Raw genomic sequence first — 19960 nt, 5'->3', positions numbered from 1 at the left:
ATATTTTGTTTTCCTTTAATATGATTACAATTAAAATGAGGGTGCTTGGGATGTGGTGGAAGAGAAGAGGCGCGCCTCGATTTCATATCATATTCGTGCTGCTCCGTTGCACACGAGCCGTTCTGCTTCCACAATGCAAAATGGCCGCGCTGCCTTCGGGGTGGGTAACTGTCAGCTCTCTGTCTCCATGGAAACAGCCTCCCCGCTGGGCTCCCAGGGTGCAGTGCGGTCCCGGATCCCGGAAGCGACCCAGTGTGGTCCAGGCAGTAGTTGCGGGTCAGGATGGAGGAGGAAGAGCTGGAAGTGGTGGAGGAGCTGGAGGCCGTGTTACACCTGTCTCCGGAGGTGCAGCAAGCCATAGAGCAGGTGCGGAGCCGGCAGGGGAGGAAAGGGGAAGGTGTCACTTACAGGAAGGAGGGGGATCCTCAGTCATTTAATAATGATGTGTCAATCATTACAGACCCTCCCAACATTTGGCACATGAAAATAGGTGCAATTTAGTTCCTCTGTCACTGTGGGGGGAATGAGATTACGAGCAAGTGAGGACGTTCTATAAAGGCACGATAACACATGCAATTTAATATATGCAGAGATAATTTTACCAATAAAACACTTTGTATTTCTGGATTTATTTGTATATGCTAATAAGTACATAAGAGAGCGTAGAAGGGGGGGGAGGGGAATACAAGAGGGGGGGAATACAAGAGGGGGGGGGGGTTCAGAGAGTACAAGAGGGAGGGGGGGGGTTTGAGAGAGTACAAGAGGTGGGGGGGTTGAGAGAGTACAAGAGGAAGGGGGGGGGGTTTGAGAGAGTACAAGAGGGGGGGGGGTTGAGAGAGTACAAGAGGGGTGAGGGTTGAGAGTACAAGAGGGGGTAGGTTGAGAGTGTACAAACGGGGGAAGGGGGGGTACGATGGGGAGGGTTGAAAGAGAGTAGTTTGAGGTAGGGATGAGGGTGCAAGAGGGGGATGGTGCAGAGTGGAGATGAGGGTGCAAGAGTGGAGGATGAGGGTGCAAGAGGGGTTGAGAGTGCAAGGGGGAGGGGGGTGGTCAGAGAGCATACGAGGAGGGGGTGAGACCACAAGAGGGTGAGTATTGAGAGAGTACAACAGGGGGAGGGTTTTGAGAGTACAAGAGGAGGGGGGGTTGGAGGGTACAAAAGGGGGTTGATAGAGTACAGGAGGGGGGGTTTCTGTCCCCCATTCTTTCTTCCCCCACCGCGTTCTTTCTTTTCCCCCCCGTGTTCTTTCTTTCCCCACCGCGTTCTTTCTTTCCCCACCGCGTTCTTTCTTCCCCCGTGTCTTTCTTCCCCCGGTTCTTTCTCCCCCCGTGTTCTTTCTTCCCCCGTGTTCTTTCTTCCCCCGCGTTCTTCTCCCCCCGCGTTCTTTCTCCCCCCCGCGTTCTTTCTCCCCCCCGCGTTCTTTCTCCCCCCCGCGTTCTTTCTCCCCCCCCCGCGTTCTTTCTCCCCCCCCGCGTTCTTTCTCTCCCCCCCCCGCGTTCTTTCTCCCCCCCCCGCGTTCTTTCTCCCCCCCCCGCGTTCTTTCTCCCCCCCCCGCGTTCTTTCTCCCCCCCCGCGTTCTTTCTCCCCCCCCGCGTTCTTTCTCCCCCCCCTGCGTTCTTTCTCCCCCCCTGCGTTCTTTCTCCCCCCCGCGTTCTTTCTCCCCCCCCGCGTTCTTTCTCCCCCCCCCGCGTTCTTTCTCCCCCCCCGCGTTCTTTCTCCCCCCCGCGTTCTTTCTCCCCCCGCGTTCTTTCTCCCCCCCGCGTTCTTTCTCCCCCCCGCGTTCTTTCTCCCCCCCGCGTTCTTTCTCCCCCCCGCGTTCTTTCTCCCCCCCGCGTTCTTTCTCCCCCCCGCGTTCTTTCTCCCCCCCGCGTTCTTACTCCCCCCCCGCGTTCTTTCTCCCCCCCGCGTTCTTTCTCCCCCCGCGTTCTTTCCCCCCCCGCGTTCTTTCTCCCCCCCCGCGTTCTTTCTCCCCCCCCGCGTTCTTTCTCCCCCCCCGCGTTCTTTCTCCCCCCCCGCTTTCTTTCTCCCCCCCCGCGTTCTTTCTCCCCCCGCGTTCTTCTCCCCCCCCCCGCGTTCTTTCTCCCCCCCCCCGCGTTCTTTCTCCCCCCCCCCCGCGTTCTTTCTCCCCCCCCCCGCGTTCTTTCTCCCCCCCCCGCGTTCTTTCTCCCCCCCCGCGTTCTTTCTCCCCCCCCCCGCGTTCTTTCTCCCCCCCGCGTTCTTTCTCCCCCCCGCGTTCTTTCTCCCCCCCGCGTTCTTTCTCCCCCCCGCGTTCTTTCTCCCCCCCGCGTTCTTTCTCCCCCCCGCGTTCTTTCTTCCCCCCCCGCGTTCTTTCTCCCCCCCCGCGTTCTTTCTCGTCCTCCCCCCGCGTTCTTTCTCCCCCCCGCGTTCTTTCTCCCCCCCCGCGTTCTTCTCCCCCCCCGCGTTCTTCTCCCCCCCGCGTTCTTTCTTCTTCCCCCCGCGTTCTTTCTTCTTCCCCCCGCGTTCTTTCTTCTTCCCCCCGCGTTCTTTCTTCTTCCCCCCGCGTTCTTTCTTCTTCCCCCGCGTTCTTTCTTCTTCCCCCGCGTTCTTCTTCTTCCCCCCGCGTTCTTTCTTCTTCCCCCCTGCGTTCTTTCTTCTTCCCCCGCGTTCTTTCTTCTTCCCCCGCGTTCTTTCTCCCCCCCCGCGTTCTTTCTCCCCCCCCGCGTTCTTTCTCCCCCCCGCGTTCTTTCTCCCCCCGCGTTCTTTCTCCCCCCCGCGTTCTCTCTCTTCTCCCCCCCGCGTTCTTTCTCCCCCCCGCGTTCTTTCTCCCCCCGCGTTCTTTCTCCCCCCCGCGTTCTTTCTCCCCCGCGTTCTTTCTCCCCCCGCGTTCTTTCTCCCCCCGCGTTCTTCTCCCCCCCGCGTTCTTTCTCCCCCCGCGTTCTTTCTCCCCCCGCGTTCTTTCTCCCCCCGCGTTCTTTCTCCCCCCCGCGTTCTTTCTCCCCCCCCGCGTTCTTTCTCCCCCCCGCGTTCTTTCTCCCCCCGCGTTCTTTCTCCCCCCCCGCGTTCTTTCTCCCCCCGCGTTCTTCTCCCCCCCCGCGTTCTTTCTCCCCCCCCGCGTTCTTTCTCCCCCCCGCGTTCTTTCTCCCCCCCCGCGTTCTTTCTCCCCCCCGCGTTCTTTCTCCCCCCCCGCGTTCTTTCTCCCCCCCCGCGTTCTTTCTCCCCCCCCGCGTTCTTTCTCCCCCCCCGCGTTCTTTCCCCCCCCCGCGTTCTTTCTCCCCCCCGCGTTCTTTCTCCCCCCCCCCGCGTTCTTTCTCTCTCCCCCCGCGTTCTTTCTCTCTCCCCCCCGCGTTCTTTCTCTCTCCCCCCCGCGTTCTTTCTCTCTCCCCCCCGCGTTCTTTCTCTCTCCCCCCCGCGTTCTTTCTCTCTCCCCCCCGCGTTCTTTCTCTCTCCCCCCGCGTTCTTTCTCTCTCCCCCCGCGTTCTTTCTTCCCCCCTTCCCTTTCTTCCCTCCCCCCCGTTCTTTCTCTCCCCCCACCCCCGCATTCTTTCTCTCCCCCCACCCCCACGTTGTTTCTCTCCCCCCACCCCCACGTTCTTTCTCTCCCCCCACCCCCACCCGTTCTTTCTCTCCCCCCAACCCCCCTTCCCCCCGTTCTTTCTCTCCCCCCGTTCTTCTCTCCCCCCACCCCCCTTTCTTTATCTCCCCACCGTTCTTTCTCTCCCCCCACCCCCGTTCTTTCTCTCCCCCCACCCCCCGTTCTTTCTCTCCCCCCACCCCCCGTTCTTTCTCTCCCCCCACCCCCCGTTCTTTCTCTCCCCCCACCCCCGTTCTTTCTCTCCCCCCACCCCCCGTTCTTTCTCTCCCCCCACCCCCCGTTCTTTCTCTCCCCCCACCCCCCGTTCTTTCTCTCCCCCCACCCCCCGTTCTTTCTCTCCCCCCACCCCCCGTTCTTTCTCTCCCCCCACCCCCCGTTCTTTCTCTCCCCCCACCCCCGTTCTTTCTCTCCCCCCACCCCCCGTTCTTTCTCTCCCCCCACCCCCGTTCTTTCTCTCCCCCCACCCCCCCGTTCTTTCTCTCCCCCCACCCCCGTTCTTTCTCTCCCCCACCCCCCGTTCTTCTCTCCCCCCACCCCCCGTTCTTTCTCTCCCCCCACCCCCCGTCTTTCTCTCCCCCCCGCGTTCTTTTCCCCCCCGCGTTCTTTCTCCCCCCTGCGTTCTTTCTTCCCCCCCCTGCGTTCTTTCTTCCCCCCCCTGCGTTCTTTCTTCCCCCCCTGCGTTCTTTCTTCCCCCCCCTGCGTTCTTTCTTCCCCCCCTGCGTTCTTTCTTTCCCCCCCTGCGTTCTTTCTTTCCCCCCCTGCGTTCTTTCTTTCCCCCGCGTTCTTTCTTCCCCCCCGCGTTCTTTCTCTCTTTCTCCCCCCCGCGTTCTTTCTTCCCCCCCTCCCTTTCTTCCCCCCGCGTTCTTTCTCTCCCCCCACCCCCCGTTCTTTCTCTCCCCCACCCCCGTTCTTTCTCTCCCCCCACCCCCCGTTCTTTCTCTCCCCCCACCCCCCGTTCTTTCTCTCCCCCCACCCCCCCGTTCTTTCTCTCCACCCACCCCCACCTTCCCCGGTTCTTTCTCTCCCCCCGTTTTTTCTCTCCCCCCACCCCCCGTTCTTTCTCTCCCCCAACCCCGTTCTTTCTCTCCCCCCACCCCCCGTTCTTTCTCTCCCCCACCCCCCGTTCTTTCTCTCCCCCCACCCCCGTTCTTTCTCTCCCCCCACCCCCCGTTCTTTCTCTCCCCCCACCCCCCGTTCTTTCTCTCCCCCCACCCCCCGTTCTTTCTCTCCCCCCACCCCCCCGTTCTTTCTCTCCCCCCACCCCCCGTTCTTTCTCTCCCCCCACCCCCCGTTCTTTCTCTCCCCCCACCCCCCGTTCTTTCTCTCCCCCCCACCCCCCGTTCTTTCTCTCCCCCCACCCCCCGTTCTTTCTCTCCCCCCACCCCCGTTCTTTCTCTCCCCCCACCCCCCGTTCTTTCTCTCCCCCCACCCCCCGTTCTTTCTCTCCCCCCACCCCCGTTCTTTCTCTCCCCCCACCCCCCTCACCCCGTTCTTTCTCTCCCCCCACCCTGTTCTTTCTCTCCCCCAACCCCCCACCCCGTTCTTTCTCTCCCCCAACCCCCCCCACCCCGTTCTTCTCCCCCCCACCCCCCTCACCCCGTTCTTTCTCTCCCCCCACCCTGTTCTTTCTCTCCCCCAACCCCCCCACCCCGTTCTTTCTCTCCCCCAACCCCCCCCACCCCGTTCTTTATCTCCCCCACCCCCCGTTCTTTATCTCCCCCCACCCCCCGTTCTTTCACTCCCCCCACCCCCCGTTCTTCTCCCCCTCTCCCCCCACCCCCGTTTTTTCTCACCCCACCCCCCCGTTCTTTCTCTCACCCCACCCCCCCGTTCTTTCTCTCCCCCACCCCCCCACCCCGTTCTTTCTCTCCCCCCACCCCGTTCTTTCTCTCCCCCCACCCCCCACCCCGTTCTTTCTCTCCCCCCACCCCGTTCTTTCTCTCCCCCCACCCCCCCCCCCCACCCCGTTCTGTCTCTCCCCCCACCCCCCCACCCCGTTCTTTCTCTTTTCCAACCCCCCCCAGCCCGTTCTTTCTCGCCCCCCCAGCCCGTTCTTTCTCTCCCCCCCCACCCGTTCTTTCTCTCCCCCCCACCCCGTTCTTTCTCTCCCCCCACTCCCTTTGTTTTTTCTCAGGAACAACTGAATATCTGATCAGGTAAGGTTATTGGTGATACAGCAATAAAGTAAACGAAGACCAGCAGTAAAGCAATCAAGATCCTGGATCTTGATTTCTTTACTGCTGGTCTTCGTTTGCTGTATTGCTGTATCTGTATTACCAATAGCCTTACCTGATCAGATATTCAGTTGTTCGTTATTGTAAGACAGGGCGTATTGTATATAGGGGAGTGAGGATATAGGAAGTACCTCTGGGTCCCTTTGGATCAGAGGGAACGGGCTTGAGAAAGAGGTTCGTATCTGGAAACGGTCGTTGCCCCCCTTACATACCCTCCTCCTTTTAGTGTGTTTTTTCCCCCTTGTTTTTGTAGTTTGTTGTCACTTTGTCTCCCTTTCCCACTCCCTAAGACTCTGTTTCCAATGTGATGTGTAACTCCAAGTCATTTTTTCCTTGTGTTCTCATTAAAACTTATTGCATATTTCAGACATACTCTTGTATGTATTTTCTTTATAGACAGTGAGTGCTGGGACACCTTTGTATATTTTATACAAGATCAAGTTACTTGTAAAGAAAGGGTGTGTTCAGAGCACGCGTGTTCTAAGTGAAACTTCTTTGCGTTTTGTCACTGAAATTGTAATTTGATTTTTATGATTTTGATTGAATAAAAGACTTGAGTACAGCAAGGCCCCGCTTCTCGGCGCCCCGCTTTTCGGCGGTATCAAGAAGGAGGCCGCCATGTCTGCAGAACCAGCCGCATGCGCAGAACGGCCAGTACGATGTCGCGCATGCGCAGAACGGCACAGTATGATGTCGCGCATGCGCAGAACGGCCCAGTACGATGTCGCGCATGCGCAGAACGGGCCGGTCCGTGGTCGCGCATGCGCAGAATGAGGTGTTTTGACGATAATGCGCATGCGCAGACCGGCAATGCTCCGCTCTCATAACGAAAATCGCCGGTTCCACATTCCGGCGATTTTCGCTTTGCGGCGGGTCTTTAGAACGCACAGCATGACTGGGGCCCTGCTGTATAACTTTTTTCATTTTTGTTTGCAGCAGAAATTTCCATAGTATCAGTTGGAATACATGATACAATTGTCTTATGATAACAAAAGTAAGATACATGTATTTTGGATTGTAAAGTATCTAAATTCCCTTACTCTCGAGTCTTTCATTCAATCAAAATCATAAAAATCAAAATACAATTTCAGTGACAAAACGCAAAGAAGTTTGACTTGGAACGCTTGTGCTCGGCACACACCTCCAATTTGAATGTTTAATTTTTTTTTATTATCATTACAGTTACTATATTATATTATATTAATATATATACAATTGATGTTTCTACACACCTTGCATCTTTTGCACTTCTCCATTTTTTATTATAAATGGTAGACTTCTTACATTTTTGCTATTTGCACTTCTATATTTGTATTTAGTTAGTCTGCCCCACTCCCAGTTTTTGAGAGCCACCATCACATTTTCATCTGCAGGAAGGACTTTCAGTGCTGTGTGAATTTAGAGCCAGTGGGGGCGCCCTTACATGATCGCATGTTCGTCTCCAACAATGATTTTTTTTGGTGCTGTGAGATTAGCCAACAGGGGCGCTCGTGCACGCGCCTTACTTCCGTTACTCATATTCGTCTCCATGAAGGAGTTTTAGTCCTGAATTTAGGTATGTGCCAGCAATGAAGTTTCACTTCAAAAGTTTACGGTGCTGGACAGTAACTTAACTTCTGGTGCATGAATCCAGCCAGGAGTTAGGTAATTATATGTCAATGGGACTTTATGTGCTGTGGCTCCAGATCAAATTTTTAGAAAAAGGCCCTTAGTGTGGTTTTTAAATGAGTCCTCTTTTTCATTAATTTATTGCATGTTATGGTATTGTACTGACATCCTGTTTAGTCGATTTTGCATAAGAGCCTCGCAACAGTTTGACTGTATTTTAGCTTTCAGAGTTTCCCATATTTAATAGTGTTGTTTATATTGGTGGCCCGAGTGGTGTGTGTGTGGCAACATGGAGTATTACATCTCCTTGTATGTTGCATGTTTAGGCTAAGGCCCCGGTCACGCCGCTGTAACGCGCGCCCGCGATATTGGCGGCGCGTTCAGCCGATTCCCAGGTCTGCAGCTCACTGCAGGAGGAGAGACCGGGGGGGGGGGGGGGGGCGTGGCGGGGGAGTGACGGGGGCGCGGCCATGACGTCACCCGGCAGGTCCGCCATCATTGGCTGAACCGCCCGGGGGCGTGCCTAATCGCTCGACGCGAGTCCTGCTCCCAATTCTATTGAGAGCAGGAGCAGCTCTCGCCTCGCAGCGGGCCCGGCGCCATTGAGGGGAGGGCTCTCGTCCGTGCAGCGGACCGCTGTAGTAGGCAGCGGGGGCAAGGCCTTAGAGACCATTCCATTTAATCTACCTTTATTACCTACTGTATAGATTGTATTTCTTTGTTACCAACAATAGTAAAATAAATATTTGAAGGTTACAAAACATATTTTTCACAACCCTTTAGCTTATAGTGGACATTTAGAAAGTTGTTTTATGACTAAATTATACAGCAAATAATATTTCACAATATTTAATTCACATGAAGGTAAAATGGAGACACCAACAATACCTTGGTTTACATGTGAAGATAAGATCATCTTATCATAATAAGTTGATAATCTCTCTTTTTAAAATAAGGCAGTATGTCACGGTTATAATTTAATAACTAAAATAGTATTTTGTGTATATAATACAATTCTCCTATTTACAGACGTATACATGTATGTATGTGTGTGACACCCTATGACCCATTCAATTGAAGGTGTGTTATTGCTTGGCTTGGTAAATATGACCCATTATCTTGTCCTGGGTGATCCAGTTGTGTAAAATTCAGAGTTAAAAGCCCCGATAATCCCTTTTCCATTTTTGCACTTTTATGATTTTGCAATGATTGAAATAATAAAAAAATATATAAATTTTCCTTTGCCAGGTGTTTCCCAATCAAGACCCTCTGGATCGTGCAGATTTCAATGCTGTGGAATATATCAATACTCTGTTTCCAACTGAACATGTGAGTCAACAGTGCCCTCTTGACAGCCAATCTATGAATAGTTTTCACTGCTAACATTATAGATGCTAGGGACACGAACACAAAACATAAGTCTTAAAAAGAAAAACATTCCCTCCCACCCCCCAAAATGATTTTTTTTATTTAGCTTACAAGTACTTGGGAGTCCCTCAGAGCTCACCTCTGGGGACCACCTGATTCCCAAGACATGTGTTGTTTTTTTGTCAATTTTGACACACGACTACATACATGGCCTCCTCATGAAGTTGCAACTTTCAGTTGGCCGTTCTAATGATTCTATGAGAAAATCGGGGGGTGATGGGAACCACAGATCAGCTTACGGGGATCCCCTGCTTCTCTTGTCTCGCGGCAGAAGGGAGCTGGGGCCCCGTGGGCAGATGCGGAAGTTGTGCCCTATTTTCAGGCGGGCTTAACTCCCGGCTCTGGCCTGGTGCATTGACAATGGGGGTGCTGCGGCCACCCCTGCTCTGCTTGGCCTACCTGGTACTACTTTTGTGTCCTTGGTTGTGTTTCCGTATCTCCTTCCAATTTTTTCCCTTATATTTTTAGTTCCTCTTAGGTCCATGTCATGATATCACTAAAACTTTTCATCAAAACAAAATTGAGATTGTATTTGTATTTTATGTATATTATGTATAAAGTAAAGCTTTACATTATACATACAAAAAAAATGTTTTATTCACAGTAGGGCATAATGCAACGAACCACGAAAAACAATGTGCGCTGTGAAACCTTTAACTAAGTACAGAAGTATGCTATTCTCCCTGCATAGATAGCAATGATGCTGAAAGGTGTGTATAACATGCAATAGTTAAACGGTGAATAGGAAAAACGAAATAACACCGAAGACTCAAATGGTCTCGATCAGGCCTGCACAACATACGGGCCGCATGCGGCCCGCCTGGCCTCTCTGTGCGGCCCGCGATGACTCCGGCCGGGCGCTAGTTAATTAATTAAATAAATAATAATAAAAAAAGTTTAAAAAAAAAAAAAGTTTAAAAAAATGGCAGCGATTCATACCCCCAGCCTCCCCCTCCCTCCCTCTCCGCCCCCGGGTTTTGCGGTGTGCGGGGGCAGCAGCAGCATGAGGAGGATGCGGCAGCGTGAGTATTTTTTTTTTCAATAGCAGGATGCCGGGGGCGGGTTGGAGGTCAGAGCATGCCGGAGGCGGGGCTTAGTACCGGGAAGAGGATGTGCTGTGCTTTGAGGTGTGTGTGTAAAAATGGGCTGGTGCAGGGGTGGGTGTAAAAAACGGGCTGGTGCAGGGGTGGGGCAAATGGAGTGGTGTGGGGGGAGAAGGGGTGGGGGGAGAGAGGAGGCAGAAGGGAGAGGAGGCAGAAGGGAGAGAGGAGGCAGAAGGGAGAGAGGAGGCAGAAGGGAGAGAGGAGGCAGAAGGGAGAGAGGAGAGAGGAGGCAGAAGGGAGAGAGGAGGCAGAAGGGAGAGGAGGCAGAAGGGAGAGAGAGGGGGCAGAAGGGAGAGAGAGAGAGGGGGGGGGGCAGAAGGGAGAGAGAGAGAGGGGGGGGGCAGAAGGGAGAGAGAGAGAGGGGGGGGCAGAAGGGAGAGAGAGAGAGGGGGGGGGGGGCAGAAGGGAGAGAGAGAGGGGGGGCAGAAGGGAGAGAGAGAGAGGGAGGGGGCAGAAGGGAGAGAGAGAGAGGGAGGGGGCAGAAGGGAGAGAGAGAGAGGGAGGGGGGCAGAAGGGAGAGAGAGAGAGGGAGGGGGGCAGAAGGGAGAGAGAGAGAGGGAGGGGGGCAGAAGGGAGAGAGAGAGAGGGAGGGGGGCAGAAGGGAGAGAGAGAGAGGGAGGGGGGCAGAAGGGAGAGAGAGAGAGGGAGGGGGGCAGAAGGGAGAGAGAGAGAGGGAGGGGGGCAGAAGGGAGAGAGAGAGAGGGAGGGGGGCAGAAGGGAGGGAGAGAGAGGGGGGGGGCAGAAGGGAGAGAGAGAGAGGGGGGGGGCAGAAGGGAGAGAGAGAGAGGGGGGGGGCAGAAGGGAGAGAGAGAGAGGGGGGGGGCAGAAGGGAGAGAGAGAGAGAGAGAGAGGGGGGGCAGAAGGGAGAGAGAGAGAGAGAGAGAGAGAGAGAGAGAGAGAGAGAGAGAGAGAGAGAGGGGGCAGAAGGGAGAGAGGGGGGCCAGAAGGGAGAAAAGGGGGGGAGAAGGGAGAAAAGGGGGGGAGAAGGGAGAGAAGGGGGGGAGAAGGGAGAGAAGGGAGAGAGGAGGGGGGAGAGGGGGAATAGAGAGGAGGCAGAAGGGGGAGAAGGGAAAGAGGGAGGGTGGCAGAAGGGAGAGAGGGGGGGGCAGAAGGGAGAGAGGGGGGGCAGAAGGGAGAGAGGGGGGGGCAGAAGGGAGAGAGGGGGGGGCAGAAGGGAGAGAGGGGGGGGCAGAAGGGAGAGAGGGGGGGGCAGAAGGGAGAGAGGGGGGGGCAGAAGGGAGAGAGGGGGGGGCAGAAGGGAGAGAGGGGGGGGCAGAAGGGAGAGAGGGGGGGGCAGAAGGGAGAGAGGGGGTGCTTTGAGGGGGGTGATTTGAGGTGCAAGGGGGTGATTTGAGGTGCAGGGGGGGTCATTGGAGGTGCAAGGGGGGTGATTTGAGGTGCAAGGGGGGAGAGATGTGAGGTGCAAAGGGGGAGAGTGATGTGAGGTGCAAGGGGGGAGAGTGATGTGAGGTGCAAGGGGGGGAGAGTGATGTGAGGTGCAAGGGGGGGAGAGTGATGTGAGGTGCAAGGGGGGGAGAGTGATGTGAGGTGCAAGGGGGGAGAGCGATGTGAGGTGCAAGGGGGGAGAGCGATGTGAGGTGCAAGGGGGGAGAGCGATGTGAGGTGCAAGGGGGGAGAGCGATGTGAGGTGCAAGGGGGGAGAGCGATGTGAGGTGCAAGGGGGGAGAGGGATGTGAGGTGCAGGAGGGATGTGATGTGTGTGCTGTGCAGGGGGGTATTGTGTGTTTGATGTGGAGGGGGTGTATTATGTGAGTGGGAGAGATGGGGGTATGAGAGATAGATGGGGAGTATCACAAAGGTTGATAATGAGGGGTTCTGGGGGAGATATGAGGAAGATGATGAAGGGTGCTGGGGGAGATATGAGGATGATGATGAGGGGTGCTGGGGGAGATATGAGGATGATGATGATGATGATTTTACCCGTGCGGCCCAATTTTTTTTTCCTTGGAGCAGTTCGGCCCTTCTCACTTTACGAGTTGTGCAGGCCTGGTCTAGATGTATGACATGAACCATAAAAAAAATACAATGGGAAAATGCAACTTGAGCTCTATCTGTATGTAATACAACAGTGGACAAGTTGGACCCAAAATAGGAAATGGTACGTTAAAAATGATATACTCGACTTAATGTGTCCTGAAATATCCAATCCCACAGTAAAGTCGTATATACTGTGTTGTAGAATCCAAAAGTAGAAATATAAGAAACCATCCGGTTCAAATAATGAAAGATTCACTGGCCGATATATCCCTGATAGAGGCGCAGTACGTGCCGAAACGCATTGGATTGCTAAAGGATAAGCTGGTTCCAGCTAGGTTAATAACTGAACCACATGGCCAGCGAATCTTTCATTAGTTGAACCGGATGGTTTTATCTACAACAAGACAGCTCCTACAGTACCAAAGAGACTCTCGTAACACAGGGGAAATCCCCATTGATTGGAGCTAACAAGTTGCTTCATGACGTCACTTCCGGTGCAAACGGAGGACGGATCACAGACTAGGAGGAGGCCAGCATCTACACTACATCTATCCTCAGACGATGCAGGACACCCCCTGAGTTACCAGTCCAGGGGACGAACGCATCGCAAGGAGGAGAACAGCAGCTGTCATCACATCGGCTCTAAGTACAGTGCACACTTGAGGCACCAGTAGGAGGACGCCAGAGTGCTCAACACACGTCATCCTCATCACTGGACTGCAGCACATGAGAATAACACAGGCAACATTTCCGTTTTTTATTTTTCTATTTCATTGTGTGTTGTATTGTGAACTTGGATTATTGATCTATAATTTTTTTTTACTATATGCTCTAAAGGCGCCCTTCTCTTTCTGTATAGGGCATAATGCAATCAAATTGATTTGAAAAAGTACAAAATGGATGGTTCTAGTTAAATAGATAAGGCGCTTAAATAATCAATTTATTTGTATTTTATGTACAAAGTTAGGCTTTACTTTATGCATAAAGTACTCAAAATTGCACGATTTAAAAAAAAGTAAAAACAAACTTTTTCTTTGTTTAATGTCGCATTTTTTTTTTTCATGATTGAAAAACAGATTTTTAGTGTTGGGTGTTGCCAAAAGTTTGAGAAACCGATTAAAAAATGTTAATGATTTGGGGCATTTTAAAGATCGTTGCCACTCAATCAAGATTCACAACATCATGGATTTAATGGCGTGAAATCTTGTCAAAGAAAGCAGATTTTTAAAACATGTTGATGCCCTGTGTTTTAGTGTTGACTGCTGATTTATAATAACTAGCACCAGTAAAAGCAACAACCTATTTACAGTATCTTCACGTAGAAACATTACCAATTCATTGATCTTCGTTAATAATACATTATTTTGCTTTACTGCAGTATCCTTAAATATTAAAGTATTGTTTTAAATACAATATATTTAATGGACCAAACAATCTAATCCTTTGGTAATATATTTTGCAAAGTGAATAATCTTCCACGTGGAAACAGTGAAGAGATGAACTGATATTTCAGAAATAAAATGGAGAGCAAGAAATAGTTTATCTGAATGTGTGATATCTTTTGTCCCCACTAGAGGTCTCTATTATCCTTCATGTTGCATTGATTCCCGCTTATACCATTCCCTGTTTTCTCATATTATGGTCAATTTTCAGGTAAATGTATTAGGGCCCTGTTTATAAAGTTGATTTGTTAGTATTCTGTGCAGATAAGTGACTTTGTATACGTTATGCATGAAGAAAAGTGCGGTGCACTCAATTATATTTACATTTTTTTTCTTGTTGGGCTTGAACCCTATGCTTCATCGAATGGAGTGCAAAATCCACTTCTATCATGAAATAAAACTGCAGTTTTAAATGGATTTGATTAATGTGCTCAACCTGAATTTTCACCACAATCTGGTTTCACTGGTGTTTCATTGTGGCTTGCTGCTGTGGCCTAAGCTACAGTAGGTGTTCCCAGAACCAGTATCAAGCACTGCTGAGTCTTCCTCCATGACGGCTGAAGGTGTAGAGAAGTTTGCAATCTAAACAACTCGACCGTGGCTCCACCAACTTGGAAATGTTGTTTTGCTACTTTCTGATTGAGACTTGGATTGACCATTCATTCCATAATGATTAACAGGACCCGGTACTGTATTGTTAGCTGGCCAAAGCCATATATCATGGTACGTCTCCTGTTGAAATAAAAATTCCATTTAGAGTTTGTATGAGAAAACACTAAATCACTAAGAACTATGTATTCTAAATGCAAGAAAGCCCTTGTAAGCTTACCAACGCCCCAAAAAGTTACTCAATAGACCAACATACGGTATGCATTTAGCAACAAACTGGGTAGATGTTGGCCAATCTGTTAACCTCACAAAGAGCCATTTTGGGTCTTCCAAGACTCCAATAATACAGAAAGAAAACAGAGATTCTGGGCTAACATAAAAATGCCTCAACTTAATTCAAATAGTTTGGAGCTGCTGAGCAAGCCAATAATAGCTGAAGAAGTTACTAAAACCATTAAAATGTTAGAAACGTTAAAGCTCCAGAACCACAAAATATACCACAGAATGTCTCCCCTCAAGTAAGATGACCGTAGCACAGTGATTCAAAACGTTTCGTGAATAACATCAATACTGTAGAAACTTTAAATATAAAAGTAGGCATACCCCCTATATATTAAATATAGGACAGCTGTCCTGTGCTTCCAAAAGTATAAGACATCGAACATAAACAAGGTTTTGGACAATATTTCATAATACAGGTGCTGGATAGCTCCACTGCCACAGCACGGGACACTACTCTAGTCTTCCTTTATAAGCTGATCACTTCTACTCCCTGGTTGCCGGATCAATGTGCTTTTGCATTCAGCCTTGCAGTTGGAGCATCTACTCATCTGACTTCCCTGCTGCCCGATCTTCTGCCTGCCTGACTATGCTTCTGACCACTGCCTGCCCTGACCCCGGTCTACCTGACATGTTGCTTTCTGCCTGCCCTGTCTTTCTACTGTTATACAGGCATACCCCGGTTTAAGTACACTCACTTTAAGTACACTCGCGAGTAAGTACATCTCGCTCAATAGGCAAACGGCAGCTCACGCATGCGCCAGTCAGCACGTCCTGAACAGCAATTTCGTCTTCCTACCTGTACCGAAGGTGTGCGCAAGCGGGGAGACTATAGAGCCTGTTACACATGCGTTATTTACATCAGTTATGCACGTATATGACGTTTGCAGTACAGTACATGCATCGATAAGTGGGAAAAAGGTAGTGCTTCACTTTAAGTACATTTTCGCTTTACATACATGCTCCGGTCCCATTGCGTACGCTAATGTGGGGTATGCCTGTTCAACCTAATGCCTGCCCTGACTTCAGCTCGCCTGACCTTCACTTCTGCCTTGTTCATTGTACTGTGCTTCTTTGTCTATCCTCCCCTTCACCAACTCTGGTGCTCAGCCCCTCTCGACAACCACTCTCAGGGCCCCGTCCGGTTCTGCCTGCTCCAGTTGTAGGGAACTGCTTCTCATGGAGCCCTCCTTCATCGGTGCATTACACCAGAGGAGACAAAAATATGTATCAAATGCAATAAATTAACTCAGGAATTCTCTATTTCTTTTGGGAATGTAGAAAGGTGAAAAACTTTTGATGAAAGAACATCCTCTGTTAATATTTTTTTTTTTAAATTAAAATATCTTTAGACTGCAAGGCTATGATTTTTGGCAACTTCACTTCATATAGGAAAACTGCAAAGCCCCTTATGTTAAAGGATGCTGTTCTGCTCCTGGCTTGCAAATACATACTAACAAATTTGACTCAGAAAACTCTACCGCCAGTGACAGAAGTAGACACAGATATGTTATCCCTTTTTGTGATTATGTAGATATGACAAAATCCTGGATAAAGCTATTATATAACAAGAAACAAAGAAGTCCAGAGCAACATCCAATGTGACAAAAATACACACTGAAATACCTATTTATCTCTTGAAAAGGGTCATTTATTTACCCTTTGGCCAAAGCTTATAAGCCTGCAAACCACACTAAGGCATGACCAATTCGCAGGTCCTAACACTGATTAAAATTCTTATTTACTTCTATAATTAGAGGAAGAATGGTCCTAGCATTGAACCTGTCACAACCAGCTGCATGAAAAGAAAACCAGCTTACCTGGACATTGGGGAGGGGCGAGCTAAAACCCTGGGAGGGAGGAGTCACTGACCTCCAAAATAGCTGAGACCAGCTGGACAAAGTTAACAAAGCTATTATAGCAGCTAAATAAATTTTTTTAATGGCGACATATATCTTGTTCGCTTCCGAATCAGTCAGAGATGAAGTAATTGATCCACCCAGATACGCTGCAAGGTTATATGATCACAATACCAAAGAAGGTACAAACGTGTGACACTTCTTATAGCAAGCTGCATAGAGCCCTGAGAAATGTTTGCTTGTAAAATCTCTATGTATGCACTGGTTACCCTTTAAATCCTGCCATTCTTCTGATATGGCTGTTTAATTGATATGCTTTCTAACAGCCTAGCACAGTGTTTTTCAATGGGGCTTCCCCGGGCATTACTAAAGGGTTTCCTTTCATTTGTAATTTGAAATACCAAATACAGAAGACTTTACAATGCATCTGATATCAGAAGCGCTATTAGAGAGGGTTGGTGTTACTTACAATGCATCTCATCTCGGACTCGCCATTAAAGAGGGTTGGGGTTCCTTACAATGCATCTGATCTCAGACTCTTATTACAGAAGGTTGGGGTTCCCCTGAATTTCACAATATAATTATAGGATTCCTTTACCACAAAAAGTTTGGGCTAGCAACTTCTTCAAGATAACTGCCCCCTGTGAAGGATTCTTTCACTGACTGTGTGTGACAATGTATGCATATTTCAATACATTAAAAAAATATTGTTAATATACAAAACAATAACATACCTTAATCTATTAACCTCCAATGTTTCCATCCTCATCGGGATTATAACGGAAATGATTTGGATGTGGTTCTTAGAAATATTGAATTTAAATATGCCATTGTAGCAGTGTCTTATGCATTTGTAAAATCAAATTGCATACGCATACCCTTCAAGGCAGGTTTCGCACTTTGTAAACAATACCGTCAACAAGTGTAAAACATTTTTTTTTAAATCTGCAACGTACATTAGAGAAGCTAGTTTTTCTCATCATTTAAAAAGTGTAAAGGTATTCCTCGCTATCCAACGTTTTACTTTACAACGAATGGCATATCCAACCGTTTACAATGTAACCCTACGGGCCATTTTTCGACGCCTGAATGCGTTATCCAACGCTCATCGCCACTGATTAACATGGGACTCACTTTTTAACGGTTTCATTATCCAACGCAACTTCCAGAATGGATTCCGTTGGATAACTGAGGACTGCCTGTATAAGAAATATGTTGTTGGCCTATTGTTAATGCAAGTAAACAGACTCGTCCAGGGATGTCAAACAGAGTTGTGATTTCTTGCATTTCTGATTCTCTTGCAGTCTTTGTCCAACATTGATGATGTAGTGAGCAAAATTCGGTTGAAGATAAGGTAAATACTGATGCTTAACTTGGCATCACAAAGAAGTATAATGAATTACCGGACTACAAAGCTGTGCTGTTCTTGAGCTGGGGATCAGTTAGAGCAGCTAGTTGGGGATCCCTGTGCAAGCTCTCAAGTTGAAAGTAAAGACAAATTGTACGTTAAATGGGCAGACTACCCTTCCACCCCAATATGACCTGTACTGCAGAAAGTGAGCTCAAAGTGTGCCCTTTAAAGCAGAATAACAACCATATTTTTACATTCATATATTGCGAAAGGTTCCAAGACTGCAGTAGAGTTCCCATGGAAACTCTTGTGTATTCTCACTTTTTTCACTCCAAGCGGTTTTCTATGCAGGATGCAAAGGATCTTATCAGAGAATGTTCTTATCTTAATCTTCTCTGATAAGGTTCTTTGAGGTCTACTAATGTCACTGAGACGATTTAGCAGCCATTTTAGGTTTTGGGGTAATTGTTTAAGCATAAAATACACAATTACCATACTATTGTACAGTTTTGCGCAATAATCTTTAACAAATACAAATAAACATGCCGGGGGAACTGCCCCTTTAAAAAAATAAGCACATTTTAATTTTATAAATGCTCTTTAGTTGCCATGCATACTATAGAATTCTTCACAATTCCCTCTATATATTACCAACACCAGTGGTAATAACCCCTTTTCTCCAGTAACCCAGTCAGAACACATTTAGTCAATAACAAGCCTATACTCCATTTATGTTCCAGAATTCTCAAGTTTGTTATTTTATTGGTAATTCCAGTTGGGTTCCCTGAAGCCTCCTAACCCCCAATCTCCATTACTTACTGTAGCCAACAATATTTAAAGTAGCTTACGGTGAAACTAACAGTTCTGTGTCTCTTCTTCCAACACTAAAACATGTCACTTGTATCATGTATTAAATTCATATTTATTTGATATTACTTAATTTTTTCACCAGGCGTTTGGATGACAGCATTAGGACCGTGGTGCGAGGACAGACCAATGTAGGACAGGATGGAAGACAGGTATGTGCAAGTTTTCTGCAAGCTCTAACACCTATGCTTAATGGCATTAAAACACATTTCTGGTCCCACAAAGTGGTGATGAGGTATGCCTGCTTCAAGCGGGAAACATATAGTATGACTTACAGTAACTTGGAGATGTCTCCAGCAGTGTGTTGAAAGAAGCTTACAAGTCGTGCTTCAATAGTAATTGATTCAATTGCAGTAACAGTAAGAGGTGTTTAAAGATACTTCGTTCTCCCCTCCCATACGGAAAGGGTGTATGGATGTGTATGTGTGTATATACGTATGTATATGTATGTACATGTGTCACTACTGACACGAAAGAACTCTCTTCCCATGAGTGCTAATGACCATGTCTATACATACTGCGCTATATGTATGCACACACAGCTGTCTCTCACACATACAAATACTCTATGTAATTCCATCCCTATATACCAATAGGGACCACATAGTATCTACACACACTTTTAGTAATGCAACATCCTCTTATATTTCCACACCTACCCACACACCATTGATATACACTCCCACTCCCCACACACCTTTTGTAAAGCGCTGTATACTCTGTGGGCTCTTTATTTATATTTACATTCTTACATCACTAACATTCAGGGACTATTTAACACCTCAAGTCATAAATCATTCAAAATATATATAAATAAATAAAACGAGATGTTTCCCCGTGCGAGAAATCAAGAAACGGCACTCAATTGTTATTGCAAACATGAAAAATCTGTATTTAAGAATACATAGCACACTTATAACCAACGTTTCAGTCCAGGAAGGACTTTCCTCAGGGGAGTGCTGGAGAACAATGGCACCCCGAAGACATTTATATCCAAACATATCCTTTGCCCGGGAGTTAATTTTCCTATTCCCAGCTCCATTTCCCCCCCCCTCCCATTCCCAGCTCGTTTTAACCTAATAAACTGTCCATGTGGGATGTTTCTGACCCAGTTTCAGTAAAGACTGTCGGTGGTAAAGAATCGTTTCCCACATCAATTGACCAGTTACTTTGAACTAAAAAGGAGATCTAAATTGAAACAGCCGTGTTTATCTGTCTGAGACATGTAATCACCCCTAGGGGCATATACATCATTAACACTTAATAGGGATACGATTGGTGGGGCAGTTGTACTGCCTGATCTCCTGTTAATAAATAGATCTATTCTCATTCTCTGTATGATTATTCTACGGTTATCATTTTCAGAGACATATACAGTCTCTTACATGGGACATAGACTTCATTAATCCTTGGTGGTGATACCCTTCTAATTGTATCTGTGTGACGGGGAGGAAAGGGTTAATACCTGATTTGCTATGCATTACTGTTGTTGTCCTGTCCCCGCCATTTTTATTCCCCATTTGCAGGCCATTCCCTGTCTGCGAGGGTAAAAGACAAGATGCATTGCTTGCCATACCCTCTAACCGACACATGATGGCAGATCTTAAATGTAAGACAGGAGGTATTTT

The 19960-nt window shown here is 48.9% G+C and overlaps 1 protein-coding gene across 1 annotated transcript in view; it reads left to right on the top strand.

The window, feature by feature from the left end:
- The first annotated feature begins 211 nt into the window (after nt 1-211).
- The window catches only part of VPS53 (VPS53 subunit of GARP complex), a 236879-nt gene continuing 217130 nt past the window's right edge, over nt 212-19960 (top strand). Inside the window, exons 1-4 of the mRNA XM_075589578.1 lie at nt 212-366; nt 8645-8725; nt 17419-17468; nt 18418-18484. Of these exons, the coding sequence (XP_075445693.1) occupies nt 283-366; nt 8645-8725; nt 17419-17468; nt 18418-18484 (282 nt within the window). The 5' untranslated portion in view covers nt 212-282. The remainder of the gene's footprint in view (nt 367-8644; nt 8726-17418; nt 17469-18417; nt 18485-19960) is intronic.

Source organism: Ascaphus truei, chromosome 3 (assembly GCF_040206685.1).
Source record: "Ascaphus truei isolate aAscTru1 chromosome 3, aAscTru1.hap1, whole genome shotgun sequence".
NCBI classification, from domain to species: domain Eukaryota; kingdom Metazoa; phylum Chordata; class Amphibia; order Anura; family Ascaphidae; genus Ascaphus; species Ascaphus truei.
The sequence above is the reverse complement of the archived record's forward strand: the minus strand, read 5'-3'. Positions and strand labels throughout refer to the sequence as shown.